Source organism: Pseudoliparis swirei, chromosome 20, assembly GCF_029220125.1.
Source record: "Pseudoliparis swirei isolate HS2019 ecotype Mariana Trench chromosome 20, NWPU_hadal_v1, whole genome shotgun sequence".
In the NCBI taxonomy this organism is placed as follows: domain Eukaryota; kingdom Metazoa; phylum Chordata; class Actinopteri; order Perciformes; family Liparidae; genus Pseudoliparis; species Pseudoliparis swirei.
In genome coordinates, this window is record NC_079407.1 from 9760819 (window position 1) to 9786888 (window position 26070).

The 26070-nt window shown below is 43.9% G+C and overlaps 1 protein-coding gene across 3 annotated transcripts; it reads right to left on the reverse strand.

The window, feature by feature from the left end:
• Window positions 1-1060: 1060 nt before the first annotated feature.
• LOC130210403 (kinase suppressor of Ras 1-like) lies at window positions 1061-25616 on the reverse strand. 3 transcript variants are annotated; one of them, XM_056440658.1, is made up of 18 exons: window positions 25510-25616; window positions 13478-13625; window positions 12368-12746; window positions 11717-11880; window positions 11546-11612; window positions 10588-10671; window positions 10444-10505; window positions 8488-8600; window positions 8129-8291; window positions 6506-6563; window positions 6092-6146; window positions 5078-5314; window positions 4775-4971; window positions 4507-4603; window positions 4063-4196; window positions 3838-3969; window positions 3442-3577; window positions 1061-3261 (listed from the first exon to the last, which is right to left on the reverse strand). In XM_056440658.1, the coding sequence occupies exons 2-18, from the start codon at window positions 13557-13559 to the stop codon at window positions 3124-3126; spliced, it is 2298 nt and encodes a 765-aa protein (XP_056296633.1). In that variant the 5' UTR covers window positions 13560-13625; window positions 25510-25616; the 3' UTR covers window positions 1061-3123. The 3 variants fall into 3 exon arrangements, with proteins under 3 accessions (XP_056296633.1, XP_056296632.1, XP_056296634.1); XM_056440657.1 differs by lacking the exon at window positions 25510-25616 and adding an exon at window positions 18910-18996; XM_056440659.1 differs by lacking the exons at window positions 1061-3261; window positions 25510-25616 and adding an exon at window positions 18910-18996 and having other exon boundaries at window positions 3473-3577; window positions 3891-3969.
• Between the last annotated feature and the right edge of the window lie 454 nt (window positions 25617-26070).

Below are 26070 nucleotides of genomic sequence, written 5' to 3' on the forward strand. Positions count from 1 at the left end.
ACATGGCTGAAGTATTGAACACTTCTGGATGATAAGTTTGAACAGTTACAACTTTAAGGGAAGTAATGAGAAAAAGAAAAGAAAAAATGCATGAATACAAAGGGGTGTAAGAATAGAATGTCATGCATAACTGCACACATTTCACTAATAATACTTAAGATGTATTTTTACATTTAGAATGCAGTACTTTAACTTGCAAAAGATAATTTGTTGACACCATAACAGCTTGGCATGTCTGGGGAATATTCGTCCTCAATCCAGTGGAAGGTTTTATTCGAGGACCCTATGAATGACTGTTCACGTGCCTCACAGGAGCGAACATGCAGCATCAACTTGAGGTCACAGATAAGATGCAGCCATGTCGTGGTCATTCACCAATGAAAGAGCAGGAAGTGTGTGATACCTTATCTATAGCACTTGTTAAGTGTCCTCACAAAGTGATAAGAGTAACAGAATCCAGTTGAAAGGCAAGGTTAGGGACGATTAGAAACATAGGGTACAATGTCAGTCTTGGACTGTTGCTCATGGCTTGCTCTCAGCTCCAGGTAAACGTCGATGGAAATGCTCCACTACGTTCACCGTCTGTCTGCTGGGGACTGCTCAGCACGGAGCGCAGACGGCCAGGAGACGTCAGACATTCGGTCATGACAAGCATCCGCAGCTCGCATTACACATTGTTACGTCGGCAACGGCTCGAGTTGTAGTTGAATTGAAGTTAGGGTCGGTAAAGTACCTGCTACTCATCCACATGAGAGCGGTGTCATGTGGATGATTGTGTGAGCAGTCAGCTGGAAGAGGAGCCTCACAGAGCTCTGAGCACAGCTGTCGACTCACACCGGGTTCTACAAGCATTCGTTTCATCTCATAAGTTTGAATCAGAATATACAAAAACTAGGTTCAAAGTGAGTAAATCAAGAAGGAAAATGCTGACGCTTGCTTATAATACATAGAGTATAATACACTGTTAATGTCCAGCTGCTCTGTATTCCTTAACAATATTGCTTTTTGTCATTTATTTGTTTAGAATTCACTGATTCTGGAAGAAAGCAAGCACACAGAGTCACTGGAGATCAGCTTTAATATTTTAAATTGTTTAGACCAGAGGCTTACAAAGTATCAACACAACCTGTACAAAAATACTCTGCAGATTAAACCTCGACCATCAAGAAAATCAATCAATGTGCCTAAAGTACAAATGAAAAGGCTCTAAATGTAAACCCTTGCTCGAGTGTACACAGGAAAGACACATACTTGTATAAATATCATTTTCTGAGTCTTATTTCCAGTTTTGTCCTCGGCTCACTGTTCTGCTCAGTCAGACTGAACAAACAGCTCTCATGATACCTCCGTGGGTGTGACCCACTCATGACGTCTGACCGACTAAAGCAGGATGTCATGTGACTGCTCTTTCGAGTTGCTCCAGCAACACAACTCCAAATGGCCCGAAGTTCCAACCCAGCTATCAGAGAGAATATGTCGCATTACACGTTGCTGTAAACCATCAGCCTCAGTTCACGTGTTCAGGCAACACAACTATTTCTTACAGTTAGAAAAAAGATCATGCTTTGTGTTAAATTAATAACAGAACAACAGAACGTAACAATGGGAAGTAACAAAGTCATTCCCGTAAATAAACAACAACCACCATAGCAGACTTTCTTACTTTCAATATCATATGGTGGCATTCTGGGTAAAAAGACTTGTCTTTATTGCTACCATCCACCATCACCATCACCGGCCTGATGTGGACTCCCTTGTTTCTTATTCTCATTACTAAACTACAGAACCTTCATACTCGCTTGTTGCACTTCCTCACTTGCTCTTACCAAATACATAAAACGTCCACATTCATGGCCTCTGGGGTTTGCAGACAGTGCCAACATTTCCTCTGAGGACTGGGCTGAATTTACAGTCATTTAGGACCAGCTGCATCTGAAGGGCGGTAAAATGCTAAAGAAATGTCGATGTTGGTTTTTACTGGTCCAGATTTGAAGATCTCGGTCTCAGAGATGTACCACAGTACCATGGCGGTAACTGGCACATTCTTGTGACGCTCACAGAGTTGAACACTACAGAGTCTAAACCCTGCTGGAAGTTCTGTGAGGCTGTACTGAGTGCTGCTTTCAAAGAACGCTAAGGAAAAGTCAAAAATCACCAAACTTATAAAATGCATCACCTGGAAATAAATGACACCATGGACCAACTGGATCACCCACAGACTTCCCCGCCAGCAGGTTTCATAGGAACTAGCCATACAAGGTGAAACCATCAGCCTTCCTACACCGAGGATGAATCAGTGTCCACTGACATGCAGATGCATATACAGATTGTCATTTATGGAAAGCAAGTAGAACAGAGGAGGAACCGGTTTGCACACATAAAAGAAAAAACCCCGGTTGAAATGTAATGACTGAGAATGGAGACTAAGACAAAAGACATGTCGTCTTAATAGCAGTTAATGGGACGCTAAAGTCATTTTCATATAATGAGAAGTGGTTAGCGCACTTCAACACGAGAACAGAGAAGTAGCCCTTGGACGCCTTGTCACATGACCCCCTTGCTTGTCTTCGCGCCCCTTAACAGAATCCTTCTTCCTCTCCGTTGGCCTCACCTGTCACAGTCCATCAGCTCTGAATACAGAACTTACATTACTGAAAATGTATCAGATTTGACTGTGTGCAAGATAACAAGAATCATTCAAGATACAGTTCACAAGTCTCCATAATCCTAAATCCAATGGGAAAATCCCATTTTTGTGTTTTAAGTGTCTGGAAAAGAAGATGATGGAATCATGAAGGGAGCAACCGCTCTTCCCACAGGCACATTAACACAGGACCCGCAGTTCTCCTCATTCACAAGCAGTCACCTTAGAAAAGGTGGTTTATATTAGTTGATACTCAGCAGGACAGCCTCAAAATGTTCACACTTCTCCACAAAATCATATTTACAACATTTTCCATTTGATTGATGGTCCATTGCATCTCATTTCCGCTTCCATGACATTAAAACATAGACATCTATCCACTAAATAAAATGCTGAAGACTTTTGTTTAATGCTGGTGTAAATGGTGTTGTAGGCTGGTTCACTGTGTGTCCTGACAATGCCTTCTGTTGCTGTGGTACCTACTCAGGCGTCTTCCAGAAGTGTCCAGGGTGAGACAGCCTGCGATTGAGTTTAGGCAGCCTCTCCAGCATGCCTGCCAGCGGAGTGAAGGTGGGCCTGTTCTCGTCTTCAGAGGACCAGCAGGCGGACAGGATCTCCTGTTGAGATGGAAGGAGGATTGCTGTTGTCTGGATTTCACAAAGAGAGTGCCCGTCTCATGGTCATTTTATTCAGCAGGACATTGAGGCAAACAGACAAATGTGTTTGCCTCTTACACTCCTGCTGGTCCCCTCTGATCAAGTGAGGATTGCCCTTCACATGCTATCTGACAGACTCACCGTCACCTCCTTGCCCAGGTTGGCGTCTGCCAGCACCTTCTTCACGCCCACATTGCTGCCCACTAGCCAGATTTTAGTCTCCGCAGGCAGGTTGGTCATTGGCCAGTCTCCGAGCTGCAGCTCATACAAGATTGTGCTGAAAATGACAAAAATGACAAAAACAGTGAAACCCCCCAGCAGGTATGCCAAGTGGCGTATGCATCTCATAAAGTAACACAGCAACAAGAAGCAGTTCACCTCAACAGACTCTCTAAAGACGTGACGAAGCACCAAAGATGAATTAATGTTTAGTTGTAATGCCACCTTTACTTTAGAATGGAGCAACAAAGGAGTGCCTGTTGATAAACCTGAGGAGGCTGTTGAGTCTAATCAATTAATCAATCAATCAATCAATACCCAAATGCATAAACGTCAGCAGCTTTGGAGAACGGCAGCTGGTCCTCAGTCACCTCTGGACTCATTTTCCGAACAATCTCTGGAGCCAGGTAGTCGATCCAGCCCCGGGGTATCCTCAACACGTTCTTCCTTCTAAACACACACACACACACACACACACACATAAAGACCAGGCTCTTGGTTTCCCAGAGGAACAGATATTAGATGGAGAGATGTCCCTCCTACCTGCCTTCCTGTACCACTCCAGCCATCCCAAACAGGCCAAAGTCTGTGATGACCACCCTGTTTGTGTCGTAGAACACGTTCTTAGACTTCAGATCCTTGTGAATTATGTTTTTGGCATGCAGATAACCCATTCCCTGTAAAAGAGCTCATTATTATCTTCCCATATATGATAACTTGGAGCTTCAAGAACATGGGAGAATGCAAACAATAAACAAATGTCACATTAACATTTTGGAAATAAAATATTACACAGATAATAATAGTTCAGACAAATATGATTACTTTTTAAAGGGTTGGATCCTTTCAGAAGCCACTGTAGATCTGATAAACTAAATGTCATGAACTTCAGGTTTTTATCTTCTACAGAAATTAGCATGTTGAAATGATTGAGTTTCTTATCTTTTTATAATTCTGTCGGTCTCACACGGTTCAAGGGTCGCTTACCGTTACAATGTCCTGCGCAATCTGTCTGATTATATTGACGTCGAGCATGTGACCTCTTTCTCTTACAACAGAGTACAGAGTCACTCCTTGACAGAAACTGCAGAGAAAACACACGCAACAACTCAGACCAAACTCAGACCAAATTCAAAAATACGCAAAAACACATGTGGAACCACATCCCGTGTTTTCACCATCACGGTAGTTTAGATGCTGCTGGAAGTGAGGGAGCAAGAGCAGAACTGCGATGCGACGAGTCGTGCCGCTGTACCTGGTGATGATGGCGAGGTGTGGCGGGGCCATGCAGGCGCCCATGAACAGAATAACGTTCTCGTGCCTGGTCTGCCTGTAGTTCATCACCTCCTTCTTGAAGAGCTTCAGGTGATCCTGGTTGTTGCCGTCGATCTCCAGGAGGCGAATGGCCACCTCACCGTGCCAGCGACCCCTGTGCACCTTGCCCCAGTGGCCCTGGACCACCACAGAGTCCAATGTGTCAGCTGGGATGGACACAGATGTTGCCATTGTATGTTGTATTCTAAGATTGGGTGTGTCTATATTACATGTCTGTCTTCACCTTGCCAATCAGCTCTCCGAGCTGCAGCTGCTCATATGGGATGTCCCACTCCTGCAGGTAGATGCTGTTCTGGCTGACCTTACGACAGATGCCCCTCCGGCGGCCGTTGGCCCCACGGCGGCATATGGAAGCAGGCAGCTCCTCCAAGCCGTCCTCAGCGCCCGCATCCGGGGAAAGGCCGCGCTCGCTGCCGTTCTGGTCAGCTGCTTCCTCGTCCTCTGCTGGGTAGTCCTCCTCCTGAAACGGATAGCACAACCAAGAGTTTCATTTAGCGTAAAAACTCGGGTCAACGCACTTCATGAAGAAGGATCAAATCAACAACTAAATGTTAGAAAGAAAGAAATGTAAACTTGTATTTATCCCCGTGGGTAAATCCGTCTCTGCATTTAACCCATCCTTAGTTATTAAGGTATTAAGGAGCAGTGGGCTGCTGTGAAGTGCCCGGGGTACCTGGTGGTTACAGGACGACCACTCATCCCCATGAGCTACAGCCGCCCCCCAAAAGGGGAACAGATAACTCAGATGAAAGTTGGAAATCATTATTTAATGTTTTTACAGTGTTACATAATAGGCATCATGGTGCTCATCATACACAAAGCCCTAAACAGCCCTAAAGGGTCTTTTCAGCTCTACAGTGAATAATGTAATGTAATAATATTCAATTATGGGTTGTTTCATGTATAAACTAAGAATGGTGTTTTCGAACGAGCCCTTCATATCTCATTGGGATGTGATTTGGGCCGTTACACCCCAGGACTCCCTGCTCCCTGCAGCTGGTGGCATGCGTCACTCAGAGAGAACACAACCTCATTTCCACTTCTACCAACTTCCACTGACGGCAAAAATATAGCAGCGGTAGTAAATAAGACATGTGCCCCAAAACAGTACTTTGACAAGTGCTGTGAACCACATAAGCACCTCATCTTAGTAATAACAGGCAAATAACTTCATTTTCACCTCCTCTGGGGAAGTAAGTCACCAAAAAGACGAAGTGAAACGGCGGTCAGTACTCACCCCTCCTGGCTTCGCTGCCATTAGCTGAGTTTCACTGGCGGCCAGCTGTGACACTCTGGAAGCAGAACGACAAGATCAGCAACTCACTAAATCCTTGGTAGGCTTATTATGATCTGTACATACTAGCCTACGGATTGTTTTATTGAGAAGAATGTGATATGGGTACATGCACTCATTTCAGTTTTTGAACATCAACAAGAAACCCAACGATAAGGATCCCTGACATGTGAGACGTCAGAGTGAGTAGACCAGTCACAGAGCACCAATAGAGCGGTGCTCTCTGTAGCACACACTATGCGTCACATTCATCCAAAACATGTCTGTGCTGACATTTCTTGTTCCTGATCAGCCCACGAATATGGAATGGGATTTGCCATTATCAGCCAAAATGAAACTTATGCTGCTTTCTCTTACCCAGACTCATTGTTGCTGCCACACTGTTGAGCAGCAGTATGTGTGGAAGCAGGAACATCTGTTGGAACAGACAACTTCAGAATACTGCCTTGAGCCACAAGGCTTATTCTCATCATTCACACATGCTGCACGAATACTTTACACAGTATGAATACATATGCTACTTCATGAATTCAGAACAGACAATCAGTTTTTAAAGCGTTCACAAGTTTTGACCATTTGCAACAATGTGAAATAATCCGTCCCGTCTACTTCTCTGTAAGTGTCACATGCCAGTGTGTCTGCTCTGCCTCTTCTGTAGTTTGGACTCATGTGTTTGTTGTGTGTGTTCAGCAGTTTGCAGCCATATTGGACAGATTGTTATGGCAAAATAGATGTTATCTCTCTGGATTCTGTTTAAATAAAATGTCAATGCAAAAACAGTCTGCATTAAAGGTTAACCCTTGCTTGTGTGTACGGTGAGAACCATTGAGGGAAGCAGCCCACTGTGTGGGAGGAGTCTGTGGGCGCTCATGGATAAACACACAGTGCTGCTGTTGGACTTGACTTTCTTGCAGTAATGACTTTATGACTACAGAGTAGTATCTTGAGAATGACTACTGGTTACCTGGTGGTGTTTATGAGTCACGCTTTAATCTCTCTCTGAGACCAGTCTCACTGTGGAATATGTAAATGTGAACTATAGAAAACAACAAGTAAACTCCTGATGTCTAGTCTAAAGTATAAGCCAACACCAAAAACACTTCATTTCCCATAATGCAACCACTAGCATGATAGCACTGCCTGCTAAATGTCCACATCTTTCAAACTCCATGCCTCTATTTAGCAATGCAGGCTTTTTTTGTCTCCTCGCCCAAGCTGAGCCAATCCCAGAAACCCATCATCGATGATACAACTCCCCCAGAGACACTGAGGGCTCTAGGCCTTCTCAAACTAGTTCATCGGTCGAACAACTTAGATCTCGTAACCCGTTTTTATTCTAGAGCATCTATTTTCTCAAGAGGAACGGTGAGTGACAGAAGTGTACAGTGATTGGTCGAACCCATGAGCCAATCGCATGAGCTGGTCACCACCATTTATAAAACGTGCCGTGTAAACAACAGAAGGCACAAAACACAAACAGCTTGAGTCAGAAAAATCGCACTTTCATAACACCTTTTTTGCTTATGTTTTCATGATTTGTTCATGTAATATTACAACAGCAGCTAAGAGAGGTTAGGGTGAACTCCTTGCTCGTCAATCTCTCAGCTGGAGATGCGAGAGCTACGCTGGATGAATGATGTCACTTCAACGAGTGGCAGCACGTGAAATTCAGAGTGATTCTAGGTTATACGTTTTAGAGAGCTGCTGATTGAACTTATGGTCCTTATGCAGGCTGCAGTTTGTGCTATGTTGTGTTACTGCATTCCAAAGAGAGTTTCTAATAGTAATTAATCCACCACATTGATATCAATGAGAGAAGAATAAACATCATAAATATATCTAACCGGATACAATGACTGTGTTTTACCACCAACATCCTGCTTGCTTTACACAAGGTTGGGGTGTGTGTGTGTGTGTGTGTGTGTGTGTGTGTGTGTGCGTGTGCGTATATAAGAGAGTTTTCAAGGACAGGGTGCTGACCTGGGAAGTGGAAGCGGCTGTCCCGGGGGCCCTGTGGTGACGTGTTGGTTGGGGGGGTGGCGCTGACACTGGTGGGGTTTTGTGCTGGAGACGAAGGTGTGGAGGAGGTGCCTGATGACGGGTTACTACTGGAGTCCAGCTGGTTCAAACTGGGGAGAGGCTCCTGGAACACACACACACACACACACACTAGTAAGGAGCCTCCAACTTTTACACTTTTATATTTGTAATCCCACTATACATTTACCGTGGGGATAAAATCAGCAACAGCAGTCCAGAAGATAATTCCAAGCATATTTTATAGAATTATGAATAAAGATCTATACAAACAAATCCATGGAAAAGAAACCTGTACTTACCCTTTTTGTAATTGCTTTTGGTAAAGTGCCAAACTGCAGTGGGATCTCTGCTGTGTGATCAATTCGATTATTGATATCTGATGGCACTGATTCTGCCCTCCGCATCCTCGGCACTACAAACCACATTCAACCATTAGCCCACACATGTTCAAGTCTGTCAATGTTTACGGGAGGTTTCAGCAGTCGGAGTGAGACAAACAACATTTCCTTTTTGTGTTACTTTCTCACCACAGCAGCACAGCATCACTGTCTGTTCAGACTGACCCTTTACACCGAGCATCCTTTGGGTCCTATCAGTGCCCGTTCGGTGTGAGCTGAATCATTGTACACACAGCAACGCAGAACACCAGGAGGGCTCTAAACCCAACCAAGCCAGTGCCTGCAGAGCGCTCTGTGATGGAAACAGAGACCGGCGTGACCCAATGCACCTTGAAGGAGTCCTTGGCTCCTCAACCAGGCAAAGAGTGCACACCCGGCTGGAACCTACATCCTATCTGCTCAGGTTACACTACAGAAGGGCCATGATAGCCAGCATCAACCACAAGCACACCCCAAGACTTGAACAGAAACTGTGACTCTTCGCTTTAAGAAGGATCCAGAAAACTCATGTTGCCATTATCTTGGTTGGTCAGTTAGCAATAACACGGTGGATCAAGTGTCCAGAGCAAGAGACCAGGTGGTATAGAGACCACAGATCCCTCACTTGGCATGACAGGCAACAGATCATGGCCCTGGTGACCCCACATGTTACTCCTCATCTCTCCCCATTTCATGTCAGCTCTGTACTGTCCCTTCTGTAACCAGGTCAGAATAGAATAAACCATAAAACACATCTACTGTTTTAAATGCCAAGTCTGTTACAACTGAGCAGATATAAAAAGATATGGAATGATAACTGATGCTAAAACTGCATCAGGTCTTTATACTCTAAACTCCTCAAACAAATAGGTATGGCAATGTTTCCAATCCAGTCGGAGCAAGAAGCTAGAGGAGAGGCTGCTGGCCGAGCACGTGGAATGCACTGCAGAAGGGTTCCAAGTCTATTTCTGTTAAGTTTGTGTATTGAGGTGGGTTACACAGATACTGGTATTAAAAGGTTATATACTTATATTATATTATAGACTGTGGTCGGATTCTTTAGAACACTTTCTTAATACAAAAAAAGAGTTCAGTTTTATCTGACTGCTTGTATTGATTGATGAAGATGTAGCCATATGCAGCAATACAGAAAACCGAGGATGTGATACATTGAGCTGCTGTGTGCATACAAAGGTGATTTGTAATGAAATCAAATGGTGAGGCCAAATATGTTTATTGAACTTCTTCCAGATGTGGATGTTTGCAAACGACTGAGAGATAATGTCCTGTCGACCAGATGCCGTTTCACTGCTAATCACCAGAAGCACACTTGGTGTTCTGAGCTGCTGTCAGCATGATGTCATTTCCATTTGAATTGGTTTTTTCCACTCTCACATTTATTGAGATCGACCCAAACATGTGTGCTTTCACTCAGTGGGAAGGTGCACTTCAGCTGGACTCTGAACTACCTCCAGAGTAAACAGCCCTACACCCACACACACACCCAGACACACACACACATACACACACACGATGAACCTATCATTAGCTGTACAATACCGCCAGCTAGCATTAAAGAACTGCAGAACAGTGTCAGGTGTTTTTTTTATAATCAGCAGGAAGTGAAACTGAACCAGCTGTTGAGTTGAGATCCATAAAAGGAATTAACTTGTGTTGTACGTGCATTCCCTCCTTTGTACGTAGGCAAACATTTAGTGTGAATCCTACGCTCCGAGATGATAAATGAGGGCCACTTGTCACGAGAGGTCATGAGCTGACATACCCCTGCAGTACTTCACTAGAGCATCAGCAACAATTGTACTGTATTTCACTGGTAATTCAATGTTTAAAAAAAAAAATTTTAAATTAAGTGCTTACACGTGAGAAAGGATATCCGACACGATGGAACATCTTTGGTACATTTGTTGTGGCACTTTAACCTGTGAACAGAAATTATGACATAATGAGACCTCAACAGGTATCATCACATGAAGCGGGGAGGTTATATTTACAGCCTCTTACTTGCAGTGTTTGCACTTGACACCAAACATCATGCTCCTGCGACACACTTGGCACGTCTGGGAGAGCCAGGACTTGGTGGAAAACCTACAGAGGGAGAACTAAAACGTTTATTTATCACAAAGACATTCAGATGAATTCACCTTGTGCCAGTCAGCTCCTACATTCAGTGAGTGTAGTATTGAATGGAGGGTTGTGTGGTTTGGGATTGGAGACCCAACGCCACATTAACAACAGAAAGCACCAGGAACAGGTGCATAAAGGAAGGATTTGGATCCAGGATATACCCATATTAAGCACTGAAAGGCCTTTATTATTGCTACCCCAACTTCATGGTGCAATACTAAAACTGAAGTTATGATTTACATTATATTGCTTGAGCAATGCATGGACTGTACATCACTTTACAATGGCAGAGGTGAACCCTATGACAAAGGTGGACTAAAGTTTTAGAATTATTTCCTTCATCGACCTCCTTGATGTTGTCTTTCACTATCAGCACTGCCATCTGCCACTCTACAAGTGAAACTCATGACATGTTGGAGGATGCGCAGCTACAACGTAGTCAGGGGCACTTCTGGCTGCCTAGGCTCCATAGATGTGCTCAACCTCTATAGAACGGTTGAAAAATACTGGGAATATTCAAGGTGAAAGCTTTCCATGGGAAGTTTCAGGAAATAACATTAACCGTCAAGTGATCTGCGCATGTGATGGAAGAGGTTGTCAATTAATTTTTTTAAAGGCCAGATATTATATAATACCCCATAAGATCTCAATTAGCTTTTTAAGCTAAACCAAAATTGTGTTTGCTCTTAAAAGTAGGAATGCAACATTCTGACTCAAATCTTTAAACACAGACGTCTCCAAGCAGCTTTTTTTGCATAACTCAACACTTGTAATCGTGTAATAGTTTTTATTTTACTTTTATTCTTAACCAGACAGGAGGTGGACCGTAACTGACCTGTGTGTTACAGCCAGGCCAATATCTCTCCTCATGGTCTGAGGGGAACTCCTGTGCATGTTCACATCTGTGGAGAATATCAGAGTGTTGTTTGTGAACGACACAAAGAGAGACGATGGGAAAACCGAAACACAGAAAGAACCCAGGCCAGTGTCTTTTATGAGGACTCACTGTCCAGCAGGGTGGGGGTGGCCAGCATCGTGTACGGCGCTGAGGCTGGGACGGGGCCGGGTGTTCGGGCAGACGGCAGCGGTGACCGCAGCGATGAGTCCTCAGGACTGTTACCACAGCCGTTGATGTGAAGAGCACCCAAAACTTTGTTCTTCTTCCTGGCTCTGCAAGGACAAAGAGCAACTAACACCACTGGACACAGCGGGCCACTTCCCCCTGTGGATTTCTACACATTTACCAGGCAAATTGCGGACATTTTTCCTGGTGGTGGCTTTACAGGAAAGGCCATGAACTCAATTCAAAATTAGAATCCATTGGGAGGAAAGTGCTCCAGGTGTTACATGGCAATGTGCCTGATATATTATGAGGGGGGTTCTTCTCCAGCAGTACAGGACCTCAGACTGAAGTAACTTTACATTTCATCTTCTGGAGATCACAAACAGCAACTGGAGTTGCTGGGGGACGTTTTCCATGCTGTGTGATTGATTAAGCAACAATCATCTAGTATTTTCAATGTAAATACTTAATGGCTGAGGCTCTTCCGGAAGGCAATATAACTTATGTCTGACAGGTAAAGTACATGTATAAACAGGCGACTGATCTGCCATCGTTACCATGAACACCCGACTGCAGTATCAGTTCTAAACCCACCTGAGTGTCGCCGGCTCCTCGATGCGGTTGGCCAGTTGGGACTCATGACTCTTGCTTCTTGTCATTGTAAGGTTGGGGAGGAGCTGCATCAGCTTGCGTGACGCTGGTGGTGGTGTGTGGGAGGGCTTGCTGCTGTGCGTCTTTGAGGCTCGAGTGGCTCGAGGGTGGCTCGGCTCCAGAGTGAAGGCGTCCTCAGTTACTACGCTAGCTCTCTGGGTATCCGAACAAGGTATCACTGATATGGAGATGGAGCGGCCGTGGGTGCTGGTGGGCTGCAGTGGGGCCGAGGGGCTAACGGAGCTGGGGGGGAGGCTGATGGGAGAGAACACGTCACAGTCCCGTCGCGGCTCAGAGCTGGAGGAGTCAGGCCTCGGATCACCTCCAGTCAAAGAGTAAAGATCCAAAATTAGTGCACAAACAATTGAAATATATACTATAATTGAGTTGACCTTTAGAATGTGCATAGAACACTCGAGGGCCAGTGTACCCACACAACATGACATTATGACAACTGTATTTAACACAAACAGAGTAAAATGAAAACATTTACTCTGGAATTCTAAAGCAAAACACAGAATAGTAACACAGTTAAATAGACAGCAGAGAAGGAAATATCGTTCAATTTCCATGGCAACGGAGCAAACCCCATCAGCTGATAAAGACCATTTGATACAGTTGAAAGCTCGGCTAGAAGCTTGTACAGTAAGTGGACGTTGCGTCAAAGTATAAAAATGGTTAAACGATGCCAGTGACCCCACTATAGTCAAAGTTTCTATTAGAGTGGTGGAAATTCCCTGTATCCTTTTCAGCGACTCAAACTTGTAAAACATCTAATGGCACACAGTGGAGCTGGGCTCTCAGCTCCTTTACTGGGCTGCTCTTCCTGTGTGGATTTCAAATCAAGAATAAAAAAGAACCATATACAGTATCTAAAAAAAGCCTGTTTTAAAAGGGAAAATGGTATATGTTAAACTGAAAAACCAAGATGGCTGTTAAATATGTCACACAATGATTGATCAAAATGAAGATGAAACAGAATGAATAAAGCAACCTTCGTGCTTTTCATAGCACTCTTAATAAACTGCATTGATGCAGGGCGGCCAGGCTCACCTGCGTCATTGGCACTCTTCAGACAGGAGAGGGCGGCAGTGAGGCGAGAGCGGTCTTCTGAGTTGGAGCCAAGGCGTCTCATGTTGTCCTGCAACTCAGAGCTGGAACTGTGCCGCAAGCCGTCCACTGAGAGATTCCCTGCTGCAGCCTGCAGGAGACGAGGAGGACAGAAGTGTTGCAGCCATGAGCAGAACTGACAGATCGTTACTCGCAGTGTGTTTGTCTGGGGTTCTACGTCTCTTCCGTGTCCATGACAATGCATCTCATGTCTCATACATATAGTTGCCCCTGCACTGAATCGGTTCATGCATCACTCACAAACAGGGACACTTTCTGAAGGATGAAAATGCCATCAGCTAAAATAAATACTGGTAGACCTTCACCAAGACCTATATACTGAACATCTGCTTCACCACGACAGCCTCCACAGCCACCATTACAGTTAAATCTCTCTCAACAAAAACAAGCATGAAACATTCATCCCACGGTGTAGCAGAAGAGGCTATTACTTTAGTTGAAATGTCTACACATACTTGTCAGCTGCCCAGGAGACGAAGGGCACGCTGACAGGAGAAGAAAGGAAAGGAAGCCCTGTAGTAAATGTTCGCTTTACACACAGCATGCATCGCATGTATTTTGATTCTCCTTTCAAGTGAATGGGATAGTGACAGTGATGGAAAGACTCTTTGCCTTGCAGAAACATCTGAACAACGATTTGACGTAGACATGCATCTGTCAGGTAGCTCCGATCAGAAGTTATTGTAGGTTCACGATACAGTTAGGCGTACGTAGATCTCCATGTACAATACACACTTGAATTGAGCGGATAACAAAACAAACATGGAGAGAGAATATATCAAACTAGAATTACTGAATGGTAGCTGGACTGGACTTGTATAGATCTTGTCACTCAAATCTTTTTAACACTGCATCTCATCATTCACTCATTCACACCCATTCAAATACTGATGGGAGGAGCTAAGGTTCCACCTGCACATCAGGCTTAACTCACATTCACACCATAGGTAAAGCTACAGGAGACATTTGGGGTTAAGTGTCTTGCCCAATGAAACATCGACATGAACTAGTGGAGCCGGGGATCGAACCGCCGATCCTCTGATCGAAGGATGACCCTGCTCACCACTGAGCCACTTCATTCTTAAAGAGAAGAAGTCAGCAGGATGCAGACTAGTCTGCTGCAAGACATTCTCTCCAGAGGCGCTCTTGACCAACAGTACGTCCAGTGGGGTGTACCGTAGGGCACATGATGCAGCCGGTTGTTACATATCAGCATATTGAGGCCTCATTACCTTCGCATTGAAAATGCGGAAGGTTGTTTTGATCGCCGTGTATTTATATATTTATTTATTTATTTGTATGCGTGTTACTCGCGGAACTCAAAAAATATTAAACCGAATCGCATGAAATTTAGTGGGATCATTGGTTGTTATCCGGGGACCATTTGATTAGATTTTGGGATCGATCGGGTCAAAGGTCAAGGTCATGAAAAGGTCAAAATCTTCTTTTTACCATAGTGCGGTCAATTTGTATCCAATTGGCATGCAACTAATGCCAAAATGTTCATAATTCAATGCCCAATCGTGTGATATGCGAAGGTATGCGCTCTACCGAGTGCCCGTTCTAGTTCTCTCTGCCTCAATACTAATCTGAAGTTTGCACAATGCTAAACTTTGCAGTTACATTTCATAGAGTGTGTGTATTTGAAACAAGAATAACTGGTTCTAAAGGGACACAGCTGAAAGTGTAAATCTACACCAATACAGGAGGACAAGCTTCAACAGAGTTGATGCAAGTGGAGAAGGGAATGTGTTCCGTGAAAAGCTGGCTCACCTGACAGCCGGGCGTGGAGAACACGGAGCTGTCAACGGGCTTACTTCTTATTCAGTAAGAATTAAAAGCCCAGACTGTCATAAAGGAACAATTTGCAAACAAAAACAGGAAAGAAAAGAAAACCACAATTTAAGGCATTTAAGGAAAAATCCCTGTGGGTCTCAACTGTGGTGCTTAAAACCAGTTTACTGTCTGAATACCAAACCTGATGCAACACTGAACCCTGACAACAAGGTTTACTCAGCACCACTATTATTTGACTGGAATGTGTTTTGTCAGTCCTTGGTGTGTGTTTGTGTATGTGGGTTGGGGAGTGTGTTTGTGTATGTGTATGGGGGGGCTTAATCCCCTGGCAACTGGCGGTTTCCTGCATTGTGTCCATGGACAGTGAAATGGACAGGCCGGGGTAACAAAAGTCTCAGTATGTGTATGCGATGTATCCAGGAGACAATGCTGGGACTGAATTGAGACTTCTGTATTCTGTGCAAAAATGTAAAAAACTAAGCTGAGGACTTGTTAGAAATGCATATGTGTAATGCATATGTGTATGCATGATGTGAGTACGGTTTCATTGTGTGTATGCATATCAATGTAACGGTTGTCATGATGGCTTTTATTCCGCTGGAGATAACGGGTGGCCACGGCTGTTGCCGGCGTAGAAACATGAAAACCCGACAGAGATATGATGTTCAAGCGCCTCATAAGGTCCATAAAGCAGAGCTAAATCATGCATTGTGTAATAAGAACTTGCATGTTTGTGAAATCTCCTGTTCCTTTTTCAATGGTAAATCCAAGAATTTAACACAAAATCTTTATCATACGTGACTCCAAGTATGGAGGTTGCAGCTTTGTGGAATCTGACATTGTGGCACTAATGACATGCATCATTCCATCCATCATCATCACAGAATACATTTCTAGAAATGGCACATATTCTCCCTGATGGTCTTGTTTACTGATGTAGGTCATACATAGAGGCATGAGACTATCCAACACAGAAATGATCTGCAGGGCTAGATACATGAGGATTTAAGGAGGGAGATATGGCCCATCATGTCAACATGGGCAAGGCTGCCCGACCAGCTGTCCGCCTGTCTGTCTGTCTTTCTGTCTGTACCCATGTTTCCATTTATCTGGAATAAGGACCTGTTTGAATCATGACTATTGTCAGTCATACTTCCATTCACAAGATGTTGTTATAATCTCTGGAAACTTGGACAAAGCCTGTGACTCTGACTGAGACCGCCCTTTATGTCCCATTACCGACCAGCAGTCAAAGCGGATTTCTTTTAACCCCAACCACATTGTTCCACAAATATATAAGCATGTTTTTTATAACTCAAACATCTTTCCATTCTCTTCTCAAAAAGTTATTTCAACCTAAATCCCAATATTTTCTCCATGTAATTGTTGTGCTTTTCAAACCTTAACCATAGAAGGCCATATTGCAAACAGCCTGCGAATGAAATAACCACCCGTAAGGTTACACACAGATCTTCTGATCTGATATAACCTCCAGATATGTATTTGTTTTCTCTATGTTTTGGTTAGATCGGCGGCATGGTTACAATCATTAATACCTGGTTAAGCTTAGGGTACACTAGTGGAAATGTGGACACAAAAACACAACGCTGTTACATTTACAACTAATTAGAAAGATTTTTGTAAAGTACATACATCCTACTGTCCTGCTGATGGGCTGGTCGATTAGAAAATACTCATATGTCATTTTTAAAGGTAATCACAAATATCCTTTGTTGCTGCTAAGAACCTGTTAGATGATTAAAAATAACCTTTTCATCCATCTTAACAAGTTACCTACCAAGTATGAATTCATATAAATCTGGAGTCCCTCCAAAGGGACGAGAAAGAAATATGAGAAATTAAGTCAAGATATGCACAAGAGATTAACAAAACCTCAGAGGTGAGAAAAGACTGGATCTCTCTAACGGAGGGAATCATGTTCGCATTCATGGCTGGGTTGAGAGATTCAAAGGACCCATCACAGGGAATATCTCCCTGCACAACAGAAAGTGTGGTTGTACAATCATGTTTCCAATTCATGACACAGGTCAGGATGGAATCTCAAGACAAAAAAAACATTTTGCAATGAAAGGAGAAGCATTCAAGACTCGGAGGTTCGAGAAAACGTTCTCCAAAATGCTTTCAGCACTTAACACGCTTTCATAATCCCTGCTACTAGTTACCGGTTGCTCTGATAATTGGATGCTGGACCTATATTACCAAACTGTGCATGCCAGGAATGAGAAGATAGTTCAATTTCCAAGATAGCCTCAGAGACCGAGTGAATCTTTGAGAGGAATTCAGACGTGTTTGGATGAGAGAAGGCGTCTGCAGCCAAAGACAAAAAGCGTCAGTCTTCTTGGACAACTTCCTGCATCACCTCAGTGACTCACCTTATTCATTACTTCAGCAATTATTGCTGATCTGATGAATCTCAATCCATTTTTATTTATCCGACTCTTATTCGGGCAGTTCTGATTTTATTAAACTTGTGTGCCAGGCTTTATGTCATAGTGCCATACATCAGTGTATGCATTAGTTGTATGACTTAACTCTTATTAAATTATTTATATTGAACCTTGAGGGAAATACAGATTTGTTGAATATAGAAACATTTTCTTTTCACAAAACCCACACCAAAAAACAGTTGATGGCAGTGTACTCGAGAGTCCTGGGTCCAGAGCTTGGATCCACCCAATCAGAGTGCTTCAAACACGCATGGGGGAAATCTGAATGTATGACTACAAAACTACTAGATTATAGATTATGTGACTCCTAAAAATAAAACGTGGATTGTGTTTGGCTCTAGCCATCTCCATGTAAAGTAGAGACCACAGCTGTCTCCGGGCTGCTCATTCACGTCCATTCATTCTATGAGCAAGTCTACAATGCACCTAACATGCAACATAGGAGCAGGTGAATCTCCACACTGACAAAGGTACTAATTTGACAGCCTCCAATTCATGAATTAGATTTGGTTTTCAAAAAGTGAAGATGATTTCCTGTTAACTCCCCTTCCATAAAAAATTCAAAAGGCAGAAAATCAAAGGTCGGAGAAAACAGCCTGACGCATACCGATACCTGGGCAGTGCCTGGGCATGCCTCAGCTGCCTGTGTTTACAGGTGACAAAAGCAAGGAAGGAAAGGAAGGAAGGACGACTGACAGAAAGACAGGACTGAGTGGGAAAGGTGTCTTTCTTTTGAAATCACAGAAAATAGACAGAATATCTTCCTGTGACTCTAATCACTGGTTTCTCACGCGCACACAGGAACACACAGGAACAGGGGTGTGAGAGACCAGAGTCCACTCTCACATATATGCAAATCTGTCCCAGAGCTCACCACTGCCATCAGTGATCCAAACACTTAGAGAAACAGAACACACACACACACACACACACGCCAGACTGGAACCTGTAACAGCGGCAGTATTTCACTAATGTGCTTGGAGTGGTTCTCCAATGACACTGCTGTCAAATAAGGAAATGAGGGAAACACCTTTCCTGGCCTTTCTCTTTCAGGTTACACAGCCTGACAGGTCTGCTACTGTACATTACCATGTGGTCGTGAGTCGCTGCTGGACATTAGAGCCCCTGCTCTCATAATCCAGGCAGTGTTATGGAATATTCCGTGAGCGCAGCGGGCTGCTGGGAAACGCACTGACAGAGAGCCAACAAGTCTTCCCACCGCTGTTATCACACTCCCTGTTTTTCTCCTCCCTTCGTCTTACATGTCCCTCCCCCTCTCTCGGTCTTTCTCGCAGTGCTCTTCCTGACATGCCAACACTGTGCATCCATCAGTGACCGACATTTAGTTTCAATCCCTTATCTGTCCCGAAAGGTAACTGATAGAGTGTTTTTTCTTTTGGCTTTAAAATAAATATCTAGACTAGTTTCTTGTTTTGCCTTATCGCTGCGATAGGCTTTGAAGCCGTTGCTGGAGTTACCCTCTTCACGTTTCCGGAGTGTTTGTCAGTGCACATGTCTAATCAGAGCTGCACCCCACCCTACCTCACACGCAATCCTCCACTTCCTCTACATGCCTTTTCTCCCCCCACTGTCTCACTCCCCTGCAACGCCCCAAGACAGGCCGTATAAGAATGTGTTGGTAATGAGAGGGCAAAGAGGGAGGGTTCAGCCAAAGCTGGGAGGCAGCAGATCTAACACATCTTCTTATAACTCTGGGTGTACCACATTATTTTACACTTATTCATTGTTATTCAATTGTTCAAATATGTTTGTAGATTTTTGTTTTTCAGGCGAGGTATGAAAGTAATGAACCATAAGCAATAAAGAGGTTTTGTTCCATCATCTTTCACAGATGATTCGTCCATTAATCAGCCTTTCTTTGTTAAGTGTCTCATCTTTAAATGTGTTTATCCAGTAAAATACCACAGAATATAACTTACATGATAATGAATTGAATATTGGATGAGGATACTCCTAATGTTTTCCAGAATAATGATGAGAAGGGTTATGTAATGCAGGGCCTGCTCTTGTCATTCCGTAGCAGTGTGGAGCAGCAGCAGATGAGAACGCTTACAGTGTGATTATGATTAGTCATTAAGCAGCCACAACCACAAATGACACATGTGAATCCATCTGACTAACATTGTGAATTGTATGAGCTGCAGCTCTCACAATGTGTGAAGAGTCTGTGTGAAGCTGAAGCAATGTGAGTCCCCCAGGGCTTTTCTTATAATGTGTACCAAACAGTGAAGTCTGTAAACATTAAAAACACTGAGCGATCAAGAAACAAGAAACACTTTTACAAACTGAACGAACAGTTAAAGGATAAAGGTTCGAGCGATCAGCATCAGGTGGTGAACTGAAGCTTCTCCATGTCCCACGCGTGGAGGAGGTTAAAGGTCCTTCCTAGGGCCAGGGTTTGGTTATTCTATTCTGGACTAGAAACATGGACTCTGAGGAGAGAAGCCGTTGTATGGAGATATGAAGGGTTTGTATAAGTCAACAAAAACCCAGAAATTCTTAATTTCATGTGGTTATATACTGAAGAAAAGACACACATTACAACCCCCCTAAATGCTGCACACTGGACCTTTAATTTAACTATTTTATTCATGAAAGATGAGCCTGTCTTTCCAAAAGGGAAAGGACGACTCTTCCTCTGATCACGGAGATAACATACAGTAAAGTCTCTTTGGGTTCAGTGCTTTGGATTAAAGATTGCATCATGTGGGATGGAACACTATCATCAGCATGTATGCTTGTAGGCAGTCGGTTGTTCTGCCTTCACGGTAGGAACCATTTTTATTGTGAAGCCACCATCACTCGTGTCCAAGTGTGGAACAGGCTGATGGCAGCCAGCTCCGAGCACGCACACAGCCGTTTACGCAGTGTGAAGAAGCAAGGAGACAACCAGAGGAACCGGCACAACGCCATAAACCAACCTCCGCAATGCAGAGGAATGTTAATAACCTGTAAACTCACATTTCATACTCGAACCAAGGACAGAGCCGTGTGTGGTTAAGACATGGCGGCACTTCCACAACTCTCCAACTTCCCTTAATGCAAAAGACTCGTTAGAACAGATACGTAACCACTTCTCCAGAACCTTTTGCTATCACTCTCCGTGGCTGCTGAGGGCTTGATCACACATGTAGACTCAAAGTCAAAGAGGGTTTGTGTCAGTGAGATAATGTCCCTTGTGGTTTCACTGTTTTGGCAAGATCAAAAAGCCAAACGGAAACATTTAAGCCGAGAGACTAGACAGAATTCACAGCACTTGGTAGCGCTCACTAAATGCGGGGCTACTTGTGGTTCCTAGAGTCTTAAAAAGTAGGCTGGGAGCCAGAGCCTTCAGTTATCAAGCTCCTCTTTTATGGAACCAGCTTCCACCTTCAGTCCGGGAGGCAGACACAGTCACCTCATTTAAGAGTAGACTTCAGACTTTCCTCTTTGACAGAGCTTATAGTCAGGGCTGAATCAGGTTCACCTGGTCCAGCCCCTTGATATGCTGCTATAGGCTTATAGCTGCTGGGGGACATTTTAGGATACACTGAGCACCTATCTCCTCTTCTCTCTCTCCTTATGGATGAATTTTCATCTCTGCATTGCACATTATTAACTCTGCTTCCTCCCCGGAGTCCTTGTGACTTCACGTCTCATAGGGTCCATTGGACCTGGCTGGGTCTGATACCATGGCCCTGCTGATATGCCCCGCCCACTCCTCCTCTCTACCTCCATCTGAATGATGGATTGATTGTGGAAGTCCACTTTAAATGATGAAAAGGATCTGAGGCTCAGGTTTGGTTTGTACATTTGACACTCAGGGTTTTGGTGCCACTAGCTGAGAGGAGGAGCTTCCAGCTGTCAGCTCTCTTCATCTCTCTGCTTCTTCATGCATTTTACTGAACTGTCAAAGTCATGCACATACTGTGGCAACATGTCTGATCCCAGCTCAGCCCCCTAGGGGCATTGCTACTCTCTTCCACACACTGTTGCATAACAGGAATGCACATGCAAAATGTGACAATTATATTTAAAAAATATGCAAACAACAAACTGACCGAACCGGTATCTATTTAAATTGTACAGGAAAAATTGTAAACGGAAACTTGATGCAACAAAATACTGTTCATGCAACGGTCAAATGGGAAATACTTATTCCCCGCTGGTGGCCACAGGAGGCCAGGATGCTTCCCCCGGTCAGATGGTCAAATAGGTCAGAACCCCTGTGACCAAACCATTTCAACATCCCTTTTGGGGTGTGGTGGGGCGGCTGTTACACTGTGTCACTTTCCCAAAGCGACAATCCAAAATTCACACCCACTTTACATCGTCATTGGTCAGCAGAGGAGAGAAAGAAGCCGGGTTTGACACTTTATTTCCATCTCCTTTTTCATTCTTGGCAGAACTATTTCTGTCACTTTATACATAAACTACAGAGGGCAACACTATAAAAGTGTTCCGGGAGACACGTGAACCGGTATTCCCTGCATGTCAATAATACTTCAGTGTTTTGTGACTGCATGCCCCAGATCAGAACGTAGCTGTGTCCACACCGGACACTTCAAGGTGACCTGCCTAATCGGATTGTGATCGGATTTATTTTGTGGTCAAAAGGAGCCGCTGTTACATGGTGGATAGTTTAATTTCTTCTCTTCTTGATGGAGAGCTACGTGGATTGTGTCCACATGCTGTCCACACCACACTGAGATCTGAATGTGGTCTGGCTGATGTGGGCACAGTCACAGCACTGCCGCCAATGAGGTGCCCTTGAGCAAGCCTCTCCAGCAGCCAACAGGTCAGACTATGGTTGGACAAGGCCTTCCTAAACATTTTCCCAGAGTAACTTCCATGGATAAGTGAAGGCTAACAGAAGTAGGATCTTATGAGGTCAGATCATTACATTTTGCGGTGTTGTGTAAAAAATGGTGGTGCTAGAGGTGGTGGGGTCAAAAAGAAAATCCCTTTCATGGGGATCATAAATATCCTGATATGTGAGGATTGACATCACGGGGTCCCAAAACAAGCACTACAAACGCAACTTGTACATTTATATGTATTGTGGCAGACCAGGGGGAAAAGCAGAGCAGACAGGACACAGGAGGCGGATCCCAAAGCTCAGGTTGGGGGAAGTGATCCACGGGGCGTACTTCCCAGTGCAGGTGCTACAGCCAATTGGCACATGGGAGTGGTCACACCTGCAGCCCATCAGCTGATGAGAGACACAGAGTATATCTACCCTCCACTGGAAGCCATCAGGGGAGAGCAGCCTGAGCAGGAGAGAAGAAGGAATGTTGGAACCTCAGGAGAGGAGCTGCAACAGACCGGAGGTAACTGGACCATCTCACCTCTCTCCTCTGCCCATACAGGAGATCGGAACCGTCTCACACCAGGTGTGTGACCAAAGACCCCGACCGGGAAGAATCGGTTGTTGCCGTTAGATGCCCATTCCCCCCTTTTCCGATACGTTTTATTAAGACATTTTATTTGTCTCCTGATTTTATTCAGACTCTCACCTCCAAGTCCCCTCGGTTGCCACAGTATTCATTTGATTGGTGGACTCTGATACTCAGTCACAAACACAGACGCTGATAAATATTGTCTACACAGACGTGGTCTACAGAAACCGACAGCAACCGGTTTCACCTATTATAAACTTATTTTGCTCAGTGACCAAGCAGTCTTGCACTGCGGCTCACAGTCTGATGTGAGCCACAGTTAACAGAAGGACTTCTGTTGCTGGTCAGGACACAGAGGACTGCCAGGGACTAGGACACTACTGCCTTCAAAAGGAATCAGGGAAACAAACGCCACTGAAACACAAACTGCTGTTCACTGGACCACAATCACCACCAAACCAAGTCAATATTTAAATTGTGATGGGTTTGGCAGTATCTAGCAGTGAGGGTACATATTGCAAGCAAAGGAAACGTCTCCTGTTTGCCAAAGTGTAGAAAAACTCTGGTGGAGGAATGTGAATGGCCCAACCCAGAGCAGGTGTTTGTTTAGTCTGCGCTGGCCTACTGGAGAAACATGGCGACATCGTGGACTCTGAGAAGAGGATCTGCTCCCTATATAGATTGTAATCTAACACAAATGAGTCTTAGCTTCAGGTAAAATAATATTATATTCCATTACAGCAAACACATTTGGCGAAATGCCGCACACTGGACCTTTAAAGCTGCACTATAAGCTTGGATTTGTCAAACCAGTTTTACGAGAAAGGGAACAGCACTTTGCCGAGTTCAGGGGTTGAAAGTTACTCCCACTACACAGGAGGTGTAGCGTGAGCAACACGCTAGCAGAGCAGCAGCTTCAGGGCTCCGTCTGTCCACACGGGATGCGTTCAGGCACAGACTGACATGTGTCGTTCAGACTTGTTTCAGCCGAAAAGGCAGTTTAAGATTCTGCATGACATGACATGCAGACCTCTTGAGCCTCTTGCTGTATAACAAGTGTCCATCCTAATGGAATGGTGGGGCCAAGCACTAACCTGAGGTACTACTTTATTGTGGGTATTTGTATTTTACACCAAGAAATTGTCTTGAAAAAATAACCACATGCTAAAGTCCCTTTTGTATACTTTTAATGGAATTAAATACTTGACAAATGTTAAGTATTGAGTATTTTTAAGAGAAAATTTGTGGACACCCCACTAATTTTGTATTTCCAGTACAATGGTTTGATTCAACTGATGCTTGTTTTTAGCACCATAATTGGGTCTCGCAATATCTCAATATATATTTTTCATTACGAAGAGATTTCATTGAAGGACCATAAATTATCATATTAAATTATGGTCCAGCCTTAATTTCACCAACAAACTATTTTATCGTTCATTAAATGATAGATTCATCTTTATTAAACCAACCAACCAACAGTATGAAACAGTTTTTTAAAATGTGTTCCACCTCCACCAGCTACAACATTAAAATGCTGCTCAAAAAATATATCGATAACGGCAATAAAGAGGATAGCACAGTAAGAAAACCTGCATTAGTACTTTAATTATTATTCTTAAATATTATTTTCCTACAGAGGATTTCCCCAGAACCAATTCTTTGGAACTAAGTGAATGCCAATATTCAGAAAATGTGATGGTGCTCGTTTTTCCCACAGTGTACCAGGGCGAACACATTTAAACTCACTATAGACACGTCCAGGGGACAAACCCTATATTTCCCCTGATGATGCCCCATTGTGAACAAATCCGTGTTGGGCAGGAGAGCTCGTGAATGTGAGCGGTTAGCAGCCAGTGCTAAATAACGTCGTGGTTGTATTGACTTGCATTACGATAAATACTACCTCTATTAAAATACTTGTTTCACTGCCGGTTGAGACAACATTTATTGTTTAACTGGGACAGTGCGAGGGAAGAGACATTATTAAATATTACATGTACAAGCAAGTATCCTCTTATGCAAGTCAACACATACATCACACTGAACTAGTGGTGCAACTAAACAATACCACGATGATGAACACATGCCATTGCAGCAGAGCAGACGCAAAGTACACCAACAGATTGGGTGACAACGGACTAGAGCAATCGAAAATGGGAACTACATTAGCAGGGACAACACACTCTCCTCTCTGTGACTTACGATTTTAAGCCCTTTTTGGGGGGAAATTATGCAAAAACAACCATATTCAAGCTCAGATCAATGCTGACCTACAGTGTGGTCTTACCTCAGCGTCCTACATGTGATCCTGTGAGGTTGGTGAAAGCCTCGCTGCAGGCTGACTGTTGGCCTGAGCCGCTCTCTGCTGCTCTGAGCCCACCTGTCGCTTCCTTCCCAACAGCGTCAGGAAAAACAGAGTCACCCTGAGGCAGAGCTCTAACGCTGCCTCCAGTGTTTGTGTTCTCTATTGTTTACAAGGCGTTTTCAAGTCTGCCGAGCTGTGTTCAAGTGTGTGTGTTTGCCTGCGTGTAGATCCGACATGTGCATGCTCTTGTGTGTTGGTATGTGGAGAGGTTGGTTTGGGTGTGTATAAATAGCACACTGGGGTGGGACAGAGGCTTGCAGAGCAGCTGAGTCAGCACACTGGTTTGGGTGAGTGCTCATCACTAAGAGCTGGTGCTACTCACAACACTGCAGTTAAACCAACACAACTGCCAGGTTTCACTTGTCGTGACTAAAACTAGAAGTAGTCATTAGAATGTCAGAATCAAATCAATCAGCATCAAATTGCATGTAAAATCAACTTTGTAGTATTAAATACTATCTAAAAAGCATTCAATTGGTAAAT